At 29.9% G+C, this 26,298-nt stretch overlaps 1 protein-coding gene across 2 annotated transcripts in view; it reads left to right on the top strand.

Moving 5' to 3' along the window:
• LOC132932157 (Krueppel-like factor 6) overlaps window positions 1-26,298 on the top strand; it is a 200,422-nt gene that overhangs the window by 116,941 nt on the left and 57,183 nt on the right. Inside the window, exon 2 of one of the 2 annotated variants that reach the window (XM_060998396.1) lies at window positions 13,841-13,896. The exons of the other annotated variant lie outside the window; for it this stretch is intronic. Coding sequence (XP_060854379.1) covers window positions 13,841-13,896 — 56 coding nt within the window. The remainder of the gene's footprint in view (window positions 1-13,840; window positions 13,897-26,298) is intronic. 2 annotated transcript variants of the gene reach the window in all.

Below are 26,298 nucleotides of genomic sequence, written 5' to 3'. Positions count from 1 at the left end.
ATTCTCGTTTTGTTTAACAATATATAAACATTTTCCTACCACGCGTGCCACGCCGCTGACACAATACTATAGTTTAGTGTGTATATATATATATATATTATCTAAAGATCTAGATGTATCTAGATTACACACTTTAGTGGGATAAAAGTTCAATTTTCCTAAGTCCATATGCCATTACAAAAGGTAGAACGTCAGAAAAACAAATAAAAGATTTACATATAAATTCTAAGTATTTGCTTGATATTTTCCCTAGTTTTTTTATGTCTTCTGTTGAATTCAATGCATTATTCACCGTATCTTATAGTTCGAAAATAACCATATTGTTAAAAACGATTTTAATCGTTATTTATTTATTTATTTATTTTTTTATCAATATACCACGTGAAAAGTTAAACATTCTTTATTGATTATTTCGAATTTAAATCAAAAAAAAAAAAAAAAAAACAAACAGCCGTTTATTTTCCATGCACCATAACCTAAATAAATAAATTTCTAACTATATATTCGTCATACAATTAATTCACGATTAAGTTCTGTAAAAATAAATAAGCAATAAGCAGCATATTTTTATTTGAGTGTCGATTTTAATTTGAATATGTATACGTCTTTTTTATTTTTTTTTTCAGAGCTTATTATTATATTAAATTGTATGGATAATGTCGAGAAGTGATATATTTTAGTCGCAAGTAACGTGTGGCACGAGTTGCAGTTAAAGGCTGTATTTCACCCAAGATTGAAATTGGCTTGCGCACGACCCATAAACATACTATTTTTTGTTTCGACTCTGCCTCTTATCGATTTTACCGTGACCATAGATGATAGTAATTTATAACACAAACATTGCAATAGTACAATATTTTTGACTCGAAAGATTTTCAATTTCATATTTTATTGATGATAATTGTATTATTACAAAAAAAGATAAATAATTGTCACGATCGACGATAGTTTCGTTGTTGGAGAAGCGCACTGAATCTAAATCAAACTCTGGTGGAACAATACCGACAGAACGATATAAAGTAGATACATTTATAATTTTTAATTTATATAGTATATCATACTATATTTATATCCATATTGTACCTATACCTTAAACTTGTTATTATTGTATATACTATACTATAATTGTTTCAGTTATTTAAATCGTAATAGTTAAGACAAACTGCTCTTGAATATGACTTACACATCGGTGTGATTTTGCCGTGAATCGTAGTTCCGTTGGATGGTAAATGCAAATTAAATATATATATTGGTTATTTACATAAATTTACCAACCACTTCCATTATATTATAATAAACATTAATATTTATAATTTTTTCGCTTATAGTTAACACGTAATTTGTATGCATGTTGAAGATTTTTTTTGAATTTAACTTACCCCGTGTTTCCGTAAAATCAATCGTAAAAACTACCGTAATCTTCTATTTATTTTTCTGGGAATAAAATAAGGAATGCAAATTTTGAGATAGATTAAGTACATAGATACAAACCTTTTTATACAATTATAATATAACAATTGTATGAATAACGATCATTGGCTGTGTATAAATAAATTATATATGTGAACAATGGCATGTCTACTATCGTATAGTGGTGCTCTAAACTATGCACATTATATTTTATATTATACATCGGTGGTTATTACGATGGTCTTATAATATTGTAAAGACTCGTCGGTGAAAACTGAAGTGTTTTACGGTATCTTATATTTATAATAAATAATAATATAGGTAGGTTGTAGGTATAATGTATGCTCTTGTCGCAGGTATATTATACATATAGCCATAATATTATATGAAAGTTTTATACTAAATCGTTAAGCTCAATACTAGAACCACAGAAGATCCGTAAGAGCGCACTTCATGTTGTGATTGTAAATTTTCAAAAACAAGAGAGTATATTAATTTATTATATTATAATAACGCGCTCACAAGAATGTTATATATTAGTAATAACTATGTATTTACATTTGTTGCACATATACATAGGTATATGAAATGTCCAATTCCACATTTACTGTCATCAGTTGTAGACCACCATCACACATAATAGTCACCGTTAATGAACGAAAAAAAATCAATAAACCGGGGTAGAATACTAATGTTATAGTATATAGTATGGTACCTATGTATGTGCATACCAATGATGGTGTACGACTGGTGACATACTACGTTATTAGTCGTACTGATAATGTTTGGTAAGCGGAGTAATTGTACAGTAACAGTATAATGTGTATACATACACACACACACACACACACACATATATAGTGACGTATAATAATTAAATGGTTTCTTGTTGGATTTGTATTTGAATCGCGACATCACGTATATTATATAATATGAAATACAATCTAGCTATTGGTCGACGTACAGTATTAGGTACTATTGTACCTTCATCATAGTCACTGTTTTCGTAATTGGCCGAAAGCCATTTCGAGACTTACTGGGAAAATGGATGGTGGTGGTCGGAAACGTTTCAATTACCGACAATGGTCCGGCGGTGAGTGTTAACTAGGACTCCCTATGAATCGACCCAACCACTACCACGTTATCCGAATTTTAAGCGAGATCAACGCAGCAGTATAAATATATATGCGATTTCCTCTCCAGTTCACTAATTTTGTCATTCCCGGGCCCCCTTTCTTACAACACAAAAATCAAAAGATCAAACTCTAGTTTTTTATACTTAGAGGTTCGCCGTGGTAGAGAAAGAAATATTTATTTTCCAATTTTTTAATTACTTTAGCATGTGTATTAATTTATGTTTGGAATTTTGTAGGTTTTACTATATCGTGTCATATTTGCGACAGATAATTGTATGTAAATTATTTATAGCTTTTAGGTACCTGTATACCATATTATACATTTACCTACAATGAATTTAGTTGAAGCTACGAAATGCGCATATAATCATCATACATATAAGACATGTTATGTCCTGCGCAAAGTTTTTAGATTCCTGTTGGGGCACGTATGAGATGTTATATTATGGTAGTTGTATATTTATTATATATATGTCCATTATATGGCAGGGTAATGTCTCTAGGCCATGTACATGTATATATATTTTCACGCGTGTTCTTAAATTTCCAAAGGGTCGTTATGGCGTGGGAGCGCACTCTCGCGATTTTTATTATTGTTATTAGGGTCTTATATGTTCCATATAATATATAATATTATATCATGTACGCTACGCGTATAATAAAAATAATAATAACAATAATGTATGGTGTGCGGGAAAGAAGAGTCGACCGGTCGTCTCCGTATATTATAAAACGTATAAAATATAATAATTCTTGTTCTCTCAATATATCGTTCGACATCGTCATATAATATAATATAATATGAATGTATGTGCGCGCGCTTTTTATAATATATATATATATAATATTTATAATATTGTATGGCCATGCAGGGTCCGGGACAAATATTTATTACGTTCGTGCATGACGGATGATACGTACGTGACCCCGGGGTGAAATTAATAATAATTCACATCCTGTGGTGAAATATCCTGGAATCACGTATATAGGTATTATATTATTATTACATTACCTATACATATAGGTAGCTATAGCCTTTAGGCATTAATATATATACTTACCTACATGCGTGTGGGTGTGTATAATAACATTGTCGTGGTAAAGTCCCCGACGGTCAGCACATGAGTTACTGTAACTCACGAGTTACGACTCGTCTGTAAGATACATTATTTTAACGCTAGAAATATATGTCCTGTTGTTATACAATTCATAGTAATGGATAAAAGAGTTTAAACATTTATGAAAACAATAGTTTGATTCTACCTGCCATTGAGTGCTGCTGCCGTAAAACCAATTATTGTCCTGGTGTATACTTACCAGCGTTGCGTGAAAACGTTCCGATACTACATGGTGCATGTTTTTCTCAGAATTTGAATTTTAATTTATATTATAATAATATTTGCTTAAAAATGTATTTAGTTTTTTTTTTTTTGTTTAATTACTTCGTTTCTGTCGCGTTTCCCAGATAACATTGTAATACATAACCTGCTGCCACGTCGTGTTGGGTTAAATGACGCGAAATTTTTTTTTATTTAAAAAAAACCTTCGGTCGTTGTATTTTGTTTTGTTTCCGCAAAAGTTGTCTGATGGGAGGGACGTAAAAAAAAAATGATAAATGATAAACGTTTCGTCGATATCATATTATTATCATTGTATACTAGCTATATATGCTCATAATACTCATACTACATAGCACGCGGTCGTCCTTGTTTCGGAAAACAACAATGCAGAGAAAAACATAACGTCACGCATGAAATTATCCGTAACTCTTTGCATTTGGGTCATGGTTGGAAAATATTATTTTTTTTATATATACATATTACATATAGGTATTATAGACATTTTACCGCGTGCGATATATTCGCCGCCAACCGATTGTTTGGCGAACCCGTTTTCCTGTGCGTCGTAGTTATTATAGTATTATCGTTAAACACGAGTAGGTACATTTTTTTTTTTCATACACATGTGTGCGTGTATCACAGAAACGAAAATAATGTGCGCAATAACACGCAGTCGCGTTCATATTATAATGATAATATTATTATGAATGAACGAATAATATACGGCATGCAGCGTATCACCCATATTATTCATTGTGTTATAAGACGACCTTCCTGGTGGTGCATTGATTTTGAAAAAAAAAAATGAAAATCGTTCGAGGCACGGTTCGTTTTCCATGCGCGGCCGTTACTATATACAACATAATATAATAATATCATTATGATATATTACATATTTCTATGTGTATATTGTATTTGTGACCGCCGATATAAAAGACACCAGTGTTTTCACCACCGTCGCAACAGAAGGGATTGATGACATAATATATCATAAATATTTTCATATATATATATATTATACTGTACTATTTTTCTATGCATTATACCCCTTATGTATACATATTGTGTATTATTAAATCGATCAAGCCGAGCTGATGAACCTGCATGAGAATAGAAAATATAATATACAAATGGCGCGGATTGTTATAGTGGCACGATCGCATTTCAAAAACCTCGTGTCAAAAATCGAGTTCTACATGTCGTCACAATATTATAAGCTCATGCCCGAGAGTTATTTTTTGGTAAGTTTTTTAGAAATAAAAAAATAACATCCTTACAAAATTTCTATTTTAATATAACTTAATATTATTACATTTATTTAATTTTTACATTTTACCTATACCTATAGAATTAAAATAAATTAATTTAAAAAAAAAAAAATCAAATACCTACTTAACCCCTAAGAATACGCGATCCATCATGCTCCAAATTTAACTTATATAATTAATAATTGTGTAAACTAACTTAAGAAGTATCGTAAATGAATGGTTTCTCTCCATCTATCCACGTTTGCGTTATAAATTAATTAACCACATAAAGCTACTTATTATACCGTATAGTGTACATAGTTTTAAAAAAAAGTTTCTTGTAGGACGACTGAAAAACCAAAACTGTAATTTTAATTTTTGAGATTAAGATAAAAATTGCCTTTTAATAATTATATCCCTTATTTTTACATTTTTTCTGTATCTTCCGTGTAAGATTGTTCACTGTGCCTGCGTTGAGATGGTAGACATTTTTGTTTATCGCCGCTATTCTGAATATAGCTGGAACGTGCATTTATAAACGGCTTGAGGACACTCGAACACAATACCCTTTATCAAATGTGAAACGGATTGGTGATACAAATATTAAACATAGTGACTTTACCCTTTACAGGTACAATAATATCGTGTATCGCTACACGCGCGTACATAATAACATGTATAATGTTATTATAGTTACGTTTCTGCCACACCGTGGCAGTAGATACGCTATATATATATATAGTAGTAATGTTTACTTAATATTATATGATATTGTTACTTGAGTATAATTTGATGAAATAAGCAGCAGTTAAGTATTGTCTAGTGATGACGAAAATGCGACAACACCGTAGACTTGACAGAGGAAGTGGTGGAGAAGGAATGTATAGACGTATTGGATTTCTACGCGACTTACCTGCAGCTTGTATACAGGGCGCGTATGGTGAAGACGTGACGATTTAACGTTTATATGTCAGCTATTCATGATACGTACCCTGTATTTAAAATATTATTATTTTTAATACACACTCCATGATATTGTTATGAGACAACAGTAGCATACGAGTTACTTTCAAACGTCGTTTTATCGACGCAAAAATGTTCCTGTATTATTACTATTATGTGCACGCATACTATAATACCGTCGTTTGACACTCGCCCCCACCTTTACAGTCAATTCCATCAAGCATTTAAATATATATATATATGCCGTGTAACACAAGTACAATAATAATAATAATAATAATATAATGTAATACGCTCTTTGCCTACGACGCGCGACGTCTGTAATGGTATTTGACAAGTAGACGCCGCCATAAAGTTATCTGTGCCGCGATAGCGGTGACCGGGAACGTCATGAACACTGTCGACGGCGACGTCAGACAGCAGTACCTTCTTCTAGTCGTTGTCGTGTCATCGCTTGGTATAATATTATTATATTATTATTATTAAAACATCTAACCCGACGATGATAACGACTGAGCGACGACGACGACGATGACAAAAACGATTATAGTAACATAATATGAGTAGTGTTGAAGAGATCAAGGAAATAAATTGGTACGAATTCAGCGATAGTGTAGTGGTATACTTAGTTGCGTGTGCCAATTTCTGGATGGATTTATAATCGTTACACTTATATAAATTGCATATACCTCTATATTTTGATAAAATAAGTGAACATCTCTGTGGTGACGTTTTTCGGAAACCTGTTTAGGAAATAACAATATCGCCAAGAGTTATCAAACATAGTCCAATTCTACTTGACCCAACCCAAGAGTAAAAAACAATGCATCCCACAATACCTGTAGCGACGGTGATATCTTATCACGCAGGGTACTCTGTCGTTTAGGTAAACAACTTATATGATCGTGTGTTGATTTAAATATTAACCTTATAGTGAGACGTATTATGTATTATGATTTATACATAGTTTTTATACGAATTTTGATAAAATACAGTGCGATTTCCGATGAGCTAAAACCAATTTTTAGCCATTAATTGCAAAAATAATTTTTTATTAACTTAATTATAGCCATTTTATTTTTCTTAACCATAATGAATTTCATGTTTTTTTTAATAAAAAAATATATATTAAAATTGTATAAATATACTAACGTAATAAAATTAATTATCATTAGACTTCAACTATCAACAAATGGGGTTCTATCGATCCCGCCATTTTAATATAAATTTTGCTAGCTATTAATTCCGTCGCACATTTGTATATTTTTTTCCATTAGCTTGTAATAAAATATATTTATTAATAAACAGACAAATAATAATATAACTCAATATTCAAATATATATATATATATATATATGTTTATTATTACTTGAATGAACGTCAAACATTATCGTCCCATTGAGAAAATCCAAATAAGTTTGATATAGAAAAAAAGTAAAAAAAATAAAATATTCAATGTAAGATTCGTTAATAAGTTAAATTTAATTATCATTTTTTTTAAATAGTAATTTGTTGCCAATTTCATATAAGTGAATCTATCAATTTTTTTATTTAAATAATCGTCAACATTTGTTTTTATATATTTGTGTTTATTTTTTCTTATTTAATATATGCAATCAACTTTGATTTTTTTTTTAAATTAAATACATATAAAAACAAAAATATATTTGGAAGACGTGTTCTAATATTTAATGAATTGTGCGTCAACACGTAGACATACTGGAAAATTTAAGAACATAATAATCGATTATACTTTTATCTGTAATAGAATCGATTGAAATATATAATTAATCTTTTTTGATATAACATAAATATTTTAATATATACCAATGCCTTATATACTTATATATTTAGGATACAATATAAATTTTACGAGATACTTAATCACTGTTGGAGTATATGTTTACATTTATTATGTTACATTTAGAATATTCGATAACGTTATTTTCTTAAGAATTTACTACAAATATGTATCAGTTAATGTTTTTATTAATATAATAATATACGAGCTAGTGGAAGCAATATGAGTGTATCTATATGAAAGTAAGCGTAGTTGATAGTAAACGTAATCGATAATTTTCTAGTATTGGTAATAAGATAATTTCGGTGGAATCTATATACACCCCGAAAAATGTCCCTACCTAATCGTAAAATGTTTAGATAGGATTATGTGTCGGTGTACTGTACAGTAACCGCATTTTCAAAAGTATAACACTATTTTTTTTCTTTTCTGTCGAAAAATACTTGTTCGTTAGACTGGTCTATTATAACATTGTTGTTGTTTTTGTAATTGTTGACGTTGTTTTAGCCGTAAACCACGGTATATATACGGACGACGAAATATTTAAAAATATTCACACGCGCATTGTGCGTATGTGTGTGTAAAAATAACGACGTAATAAACATTAAAATATATGTATGAACGTGGTCGGGTGCGTGCGTGTGACGTGTGTCCCGCCGAACGGATTCGTGTACACAATGTAATAATTTTTACGGGTTTCGGTCAAGTGATCACGAGGAGAAACGGACTACAACGGACGCCGGAGTCGGCGGTGGAGCGCGCGTACATAGAAAACGCATAAATAACACACTACAAGTAGATAAAGGACACACACACACACATACACACGGGCTTGCATAAATATATTATGTACCTATTGTTTTATGTATATATGTATATATACGTTCTTTTGTCAACGCCACAAAATTTGTGGTGCGCATACATTTTACAATAATAATATGTACACTTAACTCGTACTGCACACATACGCATATGTACGCGTTTAAGTCGGATATTGTTTGAGCGCACAATGAATCTGTACGAAATTATAATAACCAGCGCAGGGCCCGTTGAAACAATGCGCACAAACTTTTAGGTTTACACGGAAAAAATCGGTTGGAAATGGATAATAATGTAGGTATGTATAATAATATCCTATAACATTCACTATGTATAGTGTTTGTACCATCGATTATTAACCAAAACCGGTTCGATTATTTTCTGAAAAAAGCATCTGACATAATAATAATTATTGATATAAGTAACGCGAAAAACATGTTTTTCAGTATCAGTAAATCAAAAACAAATCAATTTTACATTCAGTAATTTAAAAAAAATAATAATATGTAATAACATAAAAAATAGGAGAATAAGAAATATAAAATTAAGATAACTAAGGAGGGCTAAAACTTAAATATAATAGGTCCAAGATCTGAGGGATTCTTCTCTACACTTGTAAGTGACGAAGAATAAAATAACTTACCAAATACAAATGTTAAATTCATGCTATTACCTTTCTCCTGCGATCTTCTGAAGTCTTTCGGAGTCGTGTATTCTGATCAAGTATTCCATTTAATACAATTCATATCTTAAGTATCAATACGAAGTATATGTAATTAGCTCGAATCTATATATATTGTGGATTAATAATAGTAATGTGACACAAATGACGAACTCTCTCAACACGTGAATCCAAATAAACACTGATTTAGTTTATTAAAAAAAGAGATACAATTTTCGTTCTCAGATTTAGTGTTGAAAGGTATTGCTAATGTGACTGGTGCGCATGCACTGATGAAAAATACGATACGGTTATATCAATCAGAGAAGCTGGCATTATCAAAGGCTTCTGCGATTCCAAGAAACTAGCTTTTTCCTTGATGACAGAGACCCTTTTCGTCTGGTGGCACATAAGAAAGTCACACGTTAATTTATTGTCATAAATACGTGACAGTTTCTACGTAACTTTATAATACGAACCGTCCCTTTCAACAGTGATGAGGATTTATATTGGGAGTAAGCATTATCTGCTTACAATAACTTGATTGAAATTTATTTATAATTTTTAAGCTGTAACAAAATGATATGTTAGCATATCATTACGCATATAATAACACTGTATCTGTGATTCAATAATATACACGTATATTCGCTCTCGAAACTGTTTATACCATGCTAATTGCTCATGTTTTTCGAGAAATAAACCTGATTTTTATAGAAAACTAAAACTTTTATTTGTATGAAATATACGTAAATGTCTCAAGGGTCTCTTCAAACTTTTCAAAAGTATACACTTTGTATGTATTTAGCTATATATATGTATATATATATATATATAGAGAGAGAGTGCATGAATAAAACTCAATTTATTCTGTTGAATGCCCTTAATAATCTTTTGGAAATTCAAAATTGTTTAATTTATATACATATATACAATTATTTTTCTTGATATCTCGAAAAAGTTTCGTCTTGTTTTTTTTTAACAAAACAACCTATTGTCTCAAAGACAATTACATTACAAAAGAAATACTTGTCGACTTACTTTAATTATGCGCCGTACTGCAGATATCACGTGGGGTATGAGTTACGTCTCTGCTCTTTTTTTTCTTCAAATAATTGTGGCAAAGAATATGTATTATAATAAAATAACACACACCACACACACACACACACACACACACACACACACACACACACACACACACACACACACACACACACACACACACACACACACACACACACACACACACACACACACATGGTACATATACTACATAATGTTTTTAAATTCATAGTATCATGAATACCATGAATACGAGATACGAGTATATATGCAGGTTTATTCACCAATAATACTTGCTAACCCCAAACCACTCCTCCAATCATTATCATTTGATAAATAATTTCTTTAATATAATTTTTTTTCAAATTAAAACTATTATTAGTTAAGTTCAACAGTAACCAGATGATTATTTTAAAAATGTCTATACACTTTCATCAAAACTCAAAATAATTTAGTTTCTAAGTTATTAAATTGCATGTTATAAAAATAATAGTTTATAATAATTAATAATAATTGTTTTAAGTAAAATATATTATGTAATATTTATCGTAATACTTACTTAAATGGTTATGTATAATTAGATCATTTTTATATTTTATTATAATATTTTAATAAATAAATGTTAATATTATTATATTTTTTAAGTACTAATATCCCCTATTTATAGTTTAATAAATTACTAATCAGTAATTATTTATTGCATTTTGAATAAAATTCGTTAATACTTTAAATGCAACACCTAATTAACAATTTACAAAAACAAAATACTGCCTAACTTGTTACTCCTAGAATGGTATAAAAATTTAATTTGATTTGAAAACAATATTATTTATAAATATGTTTAACATTTACTAAAAAATAAAAATTTGAATAAATTTATTATTTAACTATTAAAATTAAGAAATGTGAAATGTGAGGTAGGTAAGAATGCTTGGAGAATCACTGCATATAATATAAACGTATTCATTTATTAAAATTCTTTATAAATCGAAAGAACGACGTATGCATATTTGGCTCTCCAAATTGTGTATTTAATTATTAATTCATATTAGACGACGCCTTTAAAAATATAAAGTTGATTATATAATAATAATGCCTGTGAAACCCGAGTAAAAAACCCCACAACGTGTATGCGTGTTGATTGTTACACTCATCTCACCATCCCACAATAGTATAATATATGCACATGTATGTATACGGTTATGCGTGTTTATTTATGTTACGGTTGTATACTGAGAATGTCACATAATAATAGTGTGTATTGAGAATCTGTTATATGCAATATTATATTCTAATGTATACTATAACGCTATAGGTCATACGATGCGCTGACCGTATTTTATTGTAATGATAATAATAATATATTAAACTGTGTGGGCACTGGGCATCTATATGATACATACGACAATTGTCATTATACTATCATAGGAATAATATGTATGTATGTGTGTGTGTGTGTGTATAATATGTATTATCATTATTATTTATCTTGACGTATCCTGTGCACGCAGTAGATTTCGATCAATGCAGTTGTTATTTTATATTCACACTATTATGATTTTATTATTATTTGTTAAAGACTGCGTTTTCGTTTTTTATAAATCATTTTTCATTTAACACAATATTTTTTAATACACAATAAATTATCAACTGCAACACAAATATGATTATTTTTGGACGTGATAAATTATATATTAAATAAAAAATATCTTCTTTCTGATTTATTTTTATTTATTTTAACGTACATTTTTGTAAGTTTTAACAATATATATTTAGATTATATCGCGAAAAACACTCAAGGAGTTGTGGATGCGTATGTGGTACACAGTGCACGTGTCCTCTGCCGTACCAACATCGTCATATATATATATATTAGTTAACAATATCCTTCGCCCGACGCACCATCATCGTTGACGATAGTGGAAATCCCGTATATATAGGTACATGACACATGCAGTGTATAATATAAAAATATTTTTCGCGAACTACATCATATCGCTGGGAATGTCGTGTTTCACGGCCTCGCGTATATGACGTATAGTTGCTCTTGTAGGCTCACGTAACGTAAAGCGTACGCCGTACAGTATATATGATTATTATTATATGATGTACGCCGTCACACGTGATCAACGAGGTTTCTCTCGGTAAGGATTTGTTGTAGCTGGCAAAAAGCACTATATATAATATCATAACGTACAGATATGGATAAAATGTGTGTCGCGCTTAGACGTGTCTCGAGGGGAGTGAAAATATATATCATTCTTTTTTTCCTTTTTGGGAATGGGGGAGAGCTTAACTCGTATGACGATTGTCAAATCGGTCGTCACGTTTGTCCGCGGTATACCGCTATTACTATTGCAGTATTATATAATATACACCGGAGCGAGAATTTCGTTATGAATAGCTTCATCAGTCCCTAGAACCCGATGATCGCCCGGAATATGGTCATTAAGTGCGTGTGTTTGTGTGTAAGCGCGTACGCACGTTTGGTATGTTCGCGTCCTCGTTATCGCGTAAGCAGTGCTCTTAGTGTATAATATACACTATACAGGGTGATTATATTGTTTATTTTGTTGATTACCGAGTAATGTTATTGAGAAAAGAGATTTTTTTTTTTTTAATTATGAAAAAATTTTGTAGAAATACGTAAAAATAAAACAGTTTGTTACTTAACGATCAAATACAATTTAAGACATTGTATTTACAATTGCCCAGTCTACGATAAAATTAGCACTATGTATACACCTAATTTCGTGGCTGTTGTTGTTCAACTACCAACCACAACCACCGCTATTTCTACTATTGTAAACAATATATATTATATAAGAGAGACCCCGCCGTTAAAATTTTATTTTCAATTGTATATATAACTATATAAAAGTATACGTGTGTTGCCGGACGTTCTGAACTTTCTCACACACTATTAGAACAATATTTAGTTGGTGTGTGTATACAACGCTGTTGCAATGTATTGTAAATCGTATAATATTGTACGCATCAAATATGACGCCGGAGGAGTAATTACACATGTTAAAAACGGACCGTGTTTCGTACGGTACACAACAATAGACGATCATTTGTACAAATCGGTCTACATATACGATGATAATATATCGTAATGAAGGAGTTTTATTGTCGAAAATTGTTTTGCCAGCCGAATGCCATGAAAATCGCATACTATGTATAATAAGTCGTATTGTAGGTATATTTAAGTGTATATATATATACACTGTACTTACTTATAAAATGCATTTAAATCAATCGGCCAGTACAATATAATATTATTATATGATATTTGGATTGTAGAATGTTCAGCAAATTTAAGTAAATTTTATATGCGCAAACCTCATTTCGTGGTACAATTTATTAAATAATGTATTTTTTTTTTTTGTTTCAGGTAATTTGAAAAAAACAACATATAATTTAGAACTTCGTGTCTTCGTGTATTTATTGGTAATGTACTTTTAGAATAATACATAATAATAAAACATAATATTCGTACTATACGCGTTTGATAGCGTTGATTCGATTATTCTCTAAAGTTTATAATTAGGCATAGGTATGATGCAGTGAAAATTGAAATCGTACACTCCACTTGGTCATATTATATTATAATAATAATTGGTTGTACTGAAACACAATGATATAAATATAAATATATAAATAACGTATACGCTTAACGGTGGTTGTATATTTTGATTTCCTAACTTTTTTAGGGTATCATTTTGAGGTATCTAACGTCCGTGATTGTAATTAATTGCATTTAATCTAGTTTTGCCAAATAAAATGTATTGTATAGAATCAAATATTTAAGTATTTATATTTTTAAACATTTCAAAAAACTTTCGATAAAATTCATATTATTATGTTAATAAATAGTGTTTTTTTTTAAATTTAAATTGAATAATAAAAAAAAATAAAAAAAAATGACTGATAGATATAGATAATATAATAGTTGATTTATTGCTATTTTATATTCTGAACAGTGTGAGATTGTATAGATTTTAGTGATTTTACAATAATGTTTATTGGTGTGTGTGTCAACTTTGAGGGTGGTTTTGGATAGCGAATATGATCTAGTTTGTATTTTAAAGATAAAATTAAAAATTTTAATTAACTATAATTTAAATATCACTTTATTATTGTATTATCGTAAAGCGTATATTTTTATTTATTTTATTCTTATCGTTCCTTATATTATGTACATTCTTCAGTAGCAGTGTACAACGATAATTCGGCGACTGTATTCCGTCCGCGCACTCGACCAAAATGGATATTTGCGGTTCGCGCACAAGGCTTTTTTCCATGCATATATATACATTATACATACTATACCAGCTCATTCTTAATATATACATGTTTACATTGACCAAGATAGTGCCGCGAGCTTATAATAATATAATACATGCATGATGTATATTGCGAGTACTGTATATATATATTTATATATTGTAGGTACCTACTCATACGTCGCACATAAACCTAACACAGTTGGGTATACATATGTGTTTATATATCTGACTTCGTGTGTCAACCGTAGGTTTTTTTGAGTGGCTTATCCCCGTCAGCCCACACATGCACACCACAATAAGCTGCTACTGCTCTTGAGTAAGTACGTGATCGACTAAAAATCCGTACAGTACGATGATGTATAAATGTATAATATATATATATATATATATATATATATACATAATATTATACGAATAAAATACTATTATAATATAAACACACCAGCGTGCGGCGCAAGCGCGCATTTGCGAGTTTATTCGCGATATGAATAAGCTTACCATGCGTTTTATTAGCCTATTGCAATAGTAACAATTTTTTTTTCACTGCTGTATTTACGTCGTTGCTTTTATTAAATAGGTATATTTTATTGACGGCTTTTATATGTCTCATGTTTATTAGTTTGTTTATATATAATTGTTTTCCTATTTCGTTCAAAGGGGCTCAATAAATATCAAGCGAAATCATTATTAAGATACTAAATTGTACAGTATAATATATCTACCTTCGTTGTTTTCGTCTACACATGAATAATAAATGTATTATTATTTACTATAACAATATACTCACGATACAACTTTTGTCTATTTAATATTTTTGAAGCACAATTTTGGAAAATTACTTCTATACAGTAATATACGTACTAGAATACTATATATGTACAGTTAATTAGGTATACATGATATGGTTTACCGTAAGCTCAAATTAAAAGTAAATAATTAAAAATAAAAGGTTTGTTTCTTATATTTTGTGAAATTAAAAAAATAGTTTGATTTTCCTCATGCGTTCATAATATATTAATAGATTAACACACAACTAGGAAATGTAAAGAGTTCTATCTGTATAATTTATACTTATATTTAATGTTATATATATACGTATCAGAAACACTTGGTGCACTGTACATATTACCATAATGCGTAGGTATCACGAGGAACGATTTACATACACATTATAACCATGGTCAAAACGTCCTGAAGTCCATCGTCGTCGTGGACCCTGTTCATGACCTATATATATATGTTGATTTATTAGGCATGCTCACCCCCATTTTCGCTTCAATTATTTGTTTGCTTGAATTTTGATTCAATTACATAGGTTTATCAAGCAATTTAAGGAGTATCTAGTGACGATATAAACTTATTTTTCAATTAAGAATTACCATTTTTTACTGTATAGTTAAATATATAATTTTTTTATTAGTTGTTTACTTGTTTTGTTGAACAACGTGTTTATCCACTTAACATTTAAAGTATACTATTATGGGCAGCAGGTTTTTATTATTTTCAATTTGATTCTATGACCATACATATCTGAGAGGAAAAACTAGTGTACAGGGAAATATGTGATGATATAAAATAATAGTACAAAGTTCTGTTTATGCCCATTGTGGTTTAATATTATCAAATGTTTATCGACGTGATTTATGTATCTTAATATTTCCTTATAGTAAAGATATTATACTAACTGCATTATAGTATATATAAATATATTATTATAATAATATTATTAACTTATCTATCTCCGAAATGCGTTATTTATGACATAATTATAATATTACTAAATAAATTATATTTGCCATATCTGGTTAATCAGTTGGTTAATGTTTCAACGTTAAGATGTATTGTTAAATCGTGTAAGACCCAATATTAATTGTATATTGGCCCGATACAACGTAATCTGACTTGCATGCGTGTAATGTAATTTAATAGGTACTTACCATCATGTATCGTTTGCCACACAATCTGTTAGCGTAATAGCGCGTATATAATTACGTATAAAATATTATTATGTTTATCGTTGTAATCGGGATCATATTATAGGTAGCATTCAATTTCGGAAAAAGAGTTTGATAGGTTTATTTTTTAATTTTTATTTCACTTCGTCGAATTTTCGGTATTTTTCAGTTGGCGCGTCTTTTATTAGTAATCGTCCTTTACGTATACACTGTAGCACATTAACATAAACATACTATGTATTATACACATATATATAATTCCTTCGCCAGAATTCAAGAGATCGTTAATTTGTAATTCAATTAAAAATCCATTTACCTAATACTGCGAGAGAAAAAAAATAAACGGCCGTGTAAAGTTCGGTGATGGTGGTGCAGTGGTTGAGAAAGGGAGAATAACGAGAGGTGTTAGCGTGAGGGAGTTAAATATTATATAATATTATATATTACAATAACGTCATGGTGAAAATTCGGGTCTGCCGCTGAATCCCTGTGCGAACAGATCGACCGTATAAGCAACCTAAATATATTATATATCCATCATATCAAATACCGTTATTATGTCCAGCAACGTTTTGGATCTTTCGCTGTGCGCTTACCTATCATCGCTGCCGTTGTCGTTCCGCTGGGTCGTTGAAAAATGTAAGCTTACATTCGTGACTTGTATTTGAACCGATCATTTTTCATAGTCTATTTTTTTAGGTTTCCTAGTAGCATTCTACATGATAAAAAAAATAATTTTACGTTGTGAAATTACTTTAAATTCTACATATTTAATTGTCTAGCCGACCTAAAACAATTGTTTGATAAGTATTAGTGAAAATAATAAGTGATTTAAATTGTTTGCCTAATCGACTACTAAATGTTATGCTTATAACTATACACTAACTATATTATGATGTATATGGTAGTGATTCTATATTTGTGATTGTTTAATACGTCAAAAACAATATTACAAAATTCCTAATCTTTGTATTATACTCGTCGACTGTATTTCTTGCCAAAATTCATATGACTAAAACACGTTATGATAACATAAGGTTACAGCGGTTGTTCGTGTTCGATTGGAATTTAAAATATCTAGGAGATAGAAGTGTCTAAACATATTATGTAGGGGAACATACTACCCGTTCCCATACTTTTTGAAACAGTCCGGAAGATAACATGAGATTAAACAAAAGCCACGCGCGGGCCGTAGTTAATGATACCACATATTATATAAATATATTATTATTCTGAAATGGGCTGCGTGACGCGGATACAGCACTGACTGGGTGATTTCAAATAGTCGGGGTTTAAAAAACGTTATGTATATACATAAATACAAACTAATGCCATTCTTAGTAGAGTAGTAGAGTACTATTATACACAATAATAAATATATATATATATTATTTATGTTATAAACATATCGTGTATTTACACGCGTCTTACGTGGTTGTATGGGTAGCATAGTCATAAGTGTAAATATAGGATAGGGATAAGGGTCTTAGCCTCGCTTAGACCATTTTAGTAGTATTTTTTTTTCTTTATCCTTTTTTCTGGTTAAAATCTAAATTCTCGCATTAAAAAACTTTCATCGATTCAATATGTAAAACAATCAATTATATACTGTATCAAGTCAACCATGACTTAAAACATATTCAATAATCTGACTATAATAAAGATAATTATAATTTAAGATTATCGAATACCGTTAATGATTTTCATCTAAATACAGGTAATTTATTCATCATAAATATTAAACATTTATAAAATATAGTAGTTATATAGTTATAAAATATATATTCTACTTATTTGATTTTTTTATTTACGAAGTTGAAAGTTTTTACTCTAGACTAGAGTTTAATTTTAGTTTTTATTTTACAAGACTTCCTGTAACTACGAAACAACGAAACTCCAGTACGATCATGATAAGTGGCGTGGGGGCCTTATTCTAAACTTTTATTTTTCAGGATACTAGCCAGTGTATCTATTAAATCATAGTTAAGCCCATTCACATTCATCCGTCGATTTCTAAATCATTTGTTGAAACGGATGAATATCGCAGCATCATCGATTACGTATAACGCATGTTCGTAAATGAATGAACACGTTTTATATATTGTATATGTATAATGTATAATATTATATAGTACAGACGCAGACTTCGCGCAGCCTATTAATTATAAATAATTAATAAATAAACATCATACGAGGAAATCACGTATTATACGGTCGCCTAGAATCGCTGCAGCGTGAAATCTTCCAACATAACCTTTAAGTCACGCATTCGAATGAGTTATATCTTCTTGTGATATTATTGTGTAATTAAACACAGTGGTCAGGCATAAATGGCTAATAAAATGTCAGTGTTTAATGAGATTTATCAATTTACTAATAATATTACAGTGCGCACTTGTATACGGAATGTGCCCGTCACTACATATATAGGTATAATATATAATAGTACCTACCTATCATACTTAGTGGATAATATAACAGCACAGCAATAAATCCATAAATAATAATAATTGCGTCGGCGTGTTTTTAATTACTATTGTGGGTACTGGGTAGGGATCCTAGGTTGTCTGATCCAAAGTAATTTTTTTTTTAAAAAACCCATTGGTTCACTAACGTTGGTCAGAAAGTTATTATTATTATTCATTATTAAATCAATTTTGTGAGTTAAACATCACGGGGTGGATGGGAATAATTATTATTTTTAAAACATTTTAATCACTATACCTATGTATGTTGTATAATACTCGGTGTTTACAAAATAAAAATGTGATATTATGATTATATACTATATGAACGAAACAAGAACCTCATTATTGGATGGAGATAATTTTCAGTCAGTGTACAATACTAAAGTTTTTCATTAAGCTCGTATGCGGTCAACTCTTTCACGAATAAAAAAAAAATATCAATCAGTAAACATATACAACATTAACAACGTTAAATTGTCATCGGCTACTCGTACAATGATAATATGGTTGCTCTGACATACATATATTGTGCTAAAAAACAAATGTAATAACATTTTATCAGTAATGTGCATAATAATCAAAACCCAATGAAAAAATATATTTTATACAAAGGACATACAAATAAAAAAATGTTTCTCCTAAAAATTTCATTTTTTACTTAAAAAAAAAATACTGCTTATCGAAAAAAATTAAAACTATCAAAATCGCAACAAAATGTTTTTTGACTTTCCTGATAAACTCTCTTTTTCAGTTTTATCGCGTAACCATCGATGTTATTATTACATAAACCGTAAATAGTTCTCTGCCGCCCGTTGTCCGATTATGTGCAGAAGCAGAACTACGTACAAACCTTACGACGGTTTATGATTGATGAACGGTCGGATGACGAACGAGAGCTCTTATATTCGTGTATGACGTTCATCAACTAGCTGACGTGCCGCCGCACACACTATATATTGTATATAATATTATATATATATTTATATTTTATATACGCGTACAATAATGATATACAGTAGTTATAGTTAATGTATCTCGATTGCGATCAAACAGTATTGATTGATCTCTGCCCGCCGGAGTCGTTGTCGACGGGGTATGGGGGACTACGCGGTCAGACGGGCGTACTAACGGCCAACTGTCAAGAAAATGGCGGGTTGTATCGCTAGGAGCGATGGAAGCATTTTTTGTCGTTAAGGATTCCGGGATAAGTGATTATTACACGCAAATAGATACTCTAGGCAATATATAGATAACTGTAATAGTATTGTCTAGATAGTCTTGTGGTCTACATATTATAATATTATACATGCAGAGATTGGAAGTATACTCTTAGATATATTTATATCTATTGTATTTTCCATCTATATTTCACATTAGTAAAATATTATATTGTGTGTTGTGCATCTGTTTGATTTATTTTTTTGATTTTAGATACTAGATGAAAATTAAAATACATTTTACAAAAATGAATACGTTTTTAAATTATTCACAATATTGTATTTTTCTAGTTGTTTAACAGAATCATAAAACAAATTTAAAATTCTCTGAACTTTACAATGTATATATAGTACAAGCTAAAATCATTGAACTCAAATAATATACAATGTATAGTGTATATGTATGTTGTTTATGTAAAAATAAGGATTAAAGTGGCAGGTGGTTTTAGTTCTGGGGACAAAATATTTTAGATGTTCATTATTTTCTCTAAGTTGAGCAAACAATATTCAAGTATTTTAAATTTTGTCAATTATACTTACTAATATAAAATAAATAAGTGAATTTTTAGTATAGCGTAGTATTTACTCAGAATTTTTGAATGTATCTACTATCGTATATATATATAAATGTAAGTATGTATAAAACAGTGTTAAATCGACAATAAGATCAAATTCCTATTTGAAAAGAAGTATAATGTGTGAGATTTCAGGTGTGCATCCCTATTCGGTTTTTGCTTCGACTATCAATGAGAAGATGATTTCTTATTTTTCAAGCCCTGTGGCTGCAGTTATGAAAACTGTACAACTACCATATAATATACGCACAGCAGTAGAACACGTGTTGGAATAATTTTCTGAAAATGCGTGAGGTTGTATATACACGCATATACGGTGCTCAGAGAAACAGGCGAGAGTTTTTGTCGGAGAAGTTTTAAATTAAATCCGTCGAGTCACGGTGCGGTAGCGGTGGACCCTGCATGCATACTTGTATAGTCGTGTATGTGTGTGTATATATTATACAGAACGATCTCTCAGACCGCTTCTGAGCTCCTTTCCCCTGTGTATCACCCGTCATTCTCAATCTCCCCTACCCGCCACACCTAAGCAAGTCTTTCTCTCCCCTCTTATGATAGTATATGCGTGTTTTTCTATTCCGAATACACAATCGCATCCCTTCCAAGCCCCGCTACCGTTTACACAGAAATACGCGACGCTGTCGCGTCTGTCTCGGCGTATATATTATTGTCCTTTTTCGGAATTAACTCGGGTCGCAAAGAATAAAAAAAATATAATATTAAAATAATAATAAAATGAAATTACTGCAGTCCCCTCTACTGCTTTTTTCCGTCTTTTGTTTTAACGCGGCGTAATTAAATGTCGTCGGTGACGTTTTCGTCTCGGAGTCACAAAGAGTTGGCTAAATGCGGTGGGTGGATCGCGACAAGGCGCTAAGAAATAATAATATCACATGGAATGGAGAGAGCACTACAGTATTCAATATAATACGCTATATATGTATATTAAGAGGTGTCTAAGACGTATTTTGGGAGAATAACGAGTAAAGACAACATATTATAATACTATAAAATATGTTGTTATATAAGTATAACGTAGGTATTAGCTAGGTATACCAGATGTAATCTGGTATTTTATCTATTTTGATTTTTTTCTATCAGTCACGTGCAACGATATTGTATTATATTTTGTGTATTTGAAAAATGTGGCATGATAAAATGTCCAGTGTAAAGTTGTTAAATTTTCCAGGTGCATACTTTATACTGAAGTAGCTATGTGAATGTGGCCGTGATTTCTTCATTTTAATATTTCACGTCTATATACGCGGTATAAATTTAAAAATTATTCGTTAATGTAAGATTATATAATGTTTTATAGTTGATTAGTAATTATTTAAGAAATTTCACACTGTTCGATATCAACGGTTTTTTTTATTATTTACTTTTATTGGGGTTTATCATTGTGCGCTTGTGAGAGTGCAAAAAAAAATATCGTATAATTCCTAATGCTTTTTTAAATCGCATGGGTATAATTTATTGTTGTTTTGTTGGTTTATTTTTTACTTTTAAAAACAACTTGGCTGAAAATATGTAAAATATTGAACAAATACCGTTATTGTATTGAAACATAAAAAAGTAAAACCCGAACTAGTCCGGCCATTGTCAACCTTCATACATTATCCTAAAAAACACATCAATGATGAAAAACATTCTGAATACCGTTGTTAATATTATATTAATAATATTTTCTATATGAACAGTGGAATATAACATATTAAATATAAAATTATCAATACGTGACGGCTTGAATATTATACTTTTAAATTATTTTCTTCAATATGACATAATAATAATTGATATATATTTTATGGTTACTTTGTCCAGTGAAAGATCACACTATAATCCATAAAAGAAATTGATTCTTCTGCCTTCTGCGCATCCCCACGTGGTATTCTGAGCCAAAACGGAACCTTTCTCGATAGCAGGGTGTTGCACAGGGATGCGAAAAATTGGCATAGTGTCTCGTTGGAGTATAGTTATTTATTAGTATTATAATGATTATGATGGGTATGTTAATGCAACTTTTTCTAGAAAAGTCTTGTTTTCCATTTCGTAAAATTAAGCAAAAACCATTATGTTACATTCCGGTATATATTATTCATGATATATGAATTTCCGAACCGCAGTATTGGGTTCGAAGCAAAATTAAAATTATAATGTAGTTTTGTGAAAAGAAAATTAGAAAACAATGTCAGCTATTTGCGAGTACACTCTGAGTTTGAAACTTTAAGCTTTGTTTCGGTTCAGATTTTTGTAAAACCACGACGACGTACAGAAAAAGTTTTTTATACACAGTGCGACAAGCAAGCGTACCGCCACGCTACTTAGAAATAAAATGGAACGCCAGTGGGCTTGAAATTCAATTTTAACTATATAGAAAGAGAGACCTGTATAAATATATGCATTTTTTATTTTATTATATATATATAAATTCGCGTATACAACAAATTCAATATCATCACTTTATGCGTTTTATTTTTAGTCACACTGCGGTAGTACTTCGTTACAAATAAATATTGGATATCCAAAGTATTATATTATTGTACGTACGTATATATCGTATATTCAAAGTTATTTGTTTGTATATAAAAAAAAAAAAAAAAATGAGAAATACAAATAGTTACACACTTTTTGCTATTGCCATACCTGTACACATATGTATAGGTAATAATATAATATTATGTATAGCTTATATAGATGCATAAGTTAAACATTATATTAAAAAACTTTGAATTCGTTTGACGTGGGATATGTATGTGAAAAGAGATGATATTGTATTACATATTATCGTTACATGCTCAACGTAAAAAAAAAACAGTATAGCAGTAGGTATATGTAGGTGTTCGTAAAACAAACGTGTCGCAATCAATTTCGTTTTGGTTATATACGTACTTGTGCGGTTAATCTACTTTAATTCGTGTGGTGGATTCGCCGTGTATACATACCTCGGTCGTACCCAACCTATATAGATCGTAGGAAATGTATTTATTTTTTTTTTTTTAATTTAATTTATCATAAAATTTAAATTTGCAAAATTTATCATCGTAGCGAGTTTGACTGATGCTAATTATTCGATCTATAAAGTGAAATATTTCGCAATTTTATTTGTGGAAAATAATATTTTTAAAGTTATGTCATAAAGCAGCAGTCTTGTGCAAAAAATATCTACAATTGATCGACAATTAAAATTATTTGAAAGCACTATACTTTAATTTAAATGCATTACATTTTTCATAACCCTAAGCAGTATAGTTAAATATAATAATAATTTAAATTTCATTTTATTACTTAAACAAATAAAATAAATCACATTTTTATATGACTAAAGTATGATTTATTTTTAATCAGTTATATTTATTTCTTATTCTAATTGTATTTATTTTAACATAATATTAAATTATTTTAATCTTTTAGTATTGTTATCATTTGTTAATCAACTGTTAATTGTAGAATTGTTTTACTGAACATACAATATTATTACTATACTCGATGCTTTAAAATTAGATCTAAACAAAAATGTATTATATATTCGATTAAATAGCACACTGATTCAAACGACTTTGCGTTAATAATAATAATATTAAATCATGTATAATATTCATAATAATGTAATTATTATTGTATAATATTATACAATTTGTGGATTTATTTTATTTATTTATGTATAATATAATAATTCGTTTCCAAGGACTCGTCAATTTATTTATACGTCAAACGTATAATAATATGATATAAATGAAACACAAACCAGTTTACATACTATTATTGTCATGTTATCGTACACGTCAACAGTAAATATAGATTTAGCGTATATACTGATTCACCGGTTAATTCACCTTCAGCTGTTTCCCAGATGACACTACCTACATAATAATAATATTATCATTATATTATTCTAGTCTCTGCGTTTGTTTTCTCGTTGGTATTTTTAGGCCTTGAATTACGATCTCTATACAAGTACCAATACGTTTTGTTTAGTAGTACATAATGATATTTTATGTCTTAAGGTTAACGGTCGGCGCCGTGACGAATACGAATGTACGTTTGCTACTGTTTTAGCGTCATCCATTAATATTTTGTAATATTGTTATGGATATTGTGTAGATAAAATAACATTAAAAAATAGTTTGCAATACGAACGAATTTATTAAATAATTTACGTCGAGTTTCCGATCGAAACTCTAATGAATGGTCATGAGTACTTAATCAAATGTACGTACGAATAAATACATACAGTAAATAATATCTTTGGTAATTAAAATACATCGCCCAAATACTTGAAGAAACATTATTTCATATAATTATTGTTGAATGTTTATTACGTAATGTCGTTAATAATTATGTTTTCATAAGTTGCTTTTTTTGCCTAAGTATAATATACATAACATTTGCGACGTAAATTGTCAGTGCAAACACTATAATATGGCGTTATAATAAAATCGAAAAATAGATGGACACAGCGATTACATATCGACGCTTATATTATTATTATTATATATAGGGCATCAGGGTGCCAGCTGCCATTTTTTTTTTTTTTATAATGTATAACATAGAAATAGTTCAATTTTACGGATCACCTAATTCTGACAAAAAAAAAAAATATGATTAATGCCCAAACATTTAAAAAAATACCACCAAGATAACCGACTCGGATGACACGAAAAGTCTTTTGCCAGCGAATTTCTCAGAGTTTGTCAAATGGTCTATTGTTTTACGATGAAAAGCGGAATATTGTGCGGATATTGTCTTGTTTTAGGTTTTGTTATTGCGTCTCTTCATTTTGAATTAAGAGAATTTTCACGTTTAAGACTCCGGAGCTATATTATAATAAATACGCATTTAGAACGATTAAAAAAAAAAAAAACTGCGAAAAAAGCGTTACGAGCTATTCCAAGAGACGCACATCGTCTATATATAAGGTACCGGTTTATATTATTATTATCGTCGTGACTCGTAACAAACAATTTTTATTAAAAGCAATGGTTTTCGAGATCAAAGACGACGATAATTATTCTTCGATTGATCCATCTTGTATAATATTATTATACTATCGACCGAAATCGTTTTTCTTCCGTTTGAATATCATACGGACTTCCCGTAAACATTTCATTATAAAAAATGAAAGTAAATACCTAGTAATAATTTTCCGCGTTTTCATTAATAATATTCATTAATTATTATTTACGTTGTCGAAGATTCGATTGGAATTTGTTTTTCAGAAAACGTCTCGCCAACGATATATTAAGTATTGAACGTATATACACACAATACGACGTACGAAATAGTATTATTTTTTTCCTTATAGGGTTCCATTCTCTGAGTTCCTTGGATGAAAAAAGACTGCTCTG

This window comes from Rhopalosiphum padi, chromosome 1 (assembly GCF_020882245.1).
Source record: "Rhopalosiphum padi isolate XX-2018 chromosome 1, ASM2088224v1, whole genome shotgun sequence".
Lineage (NCBI taxonomy): Eukaryota > Metazoa > Arthropoda > Insecta > Hemiptera > Aphididae > Rhopalosiphum > Rhopalosiphum padi.
This window is presented reverse-complemented; position numbering and strand designations above follow the sequence as displayed.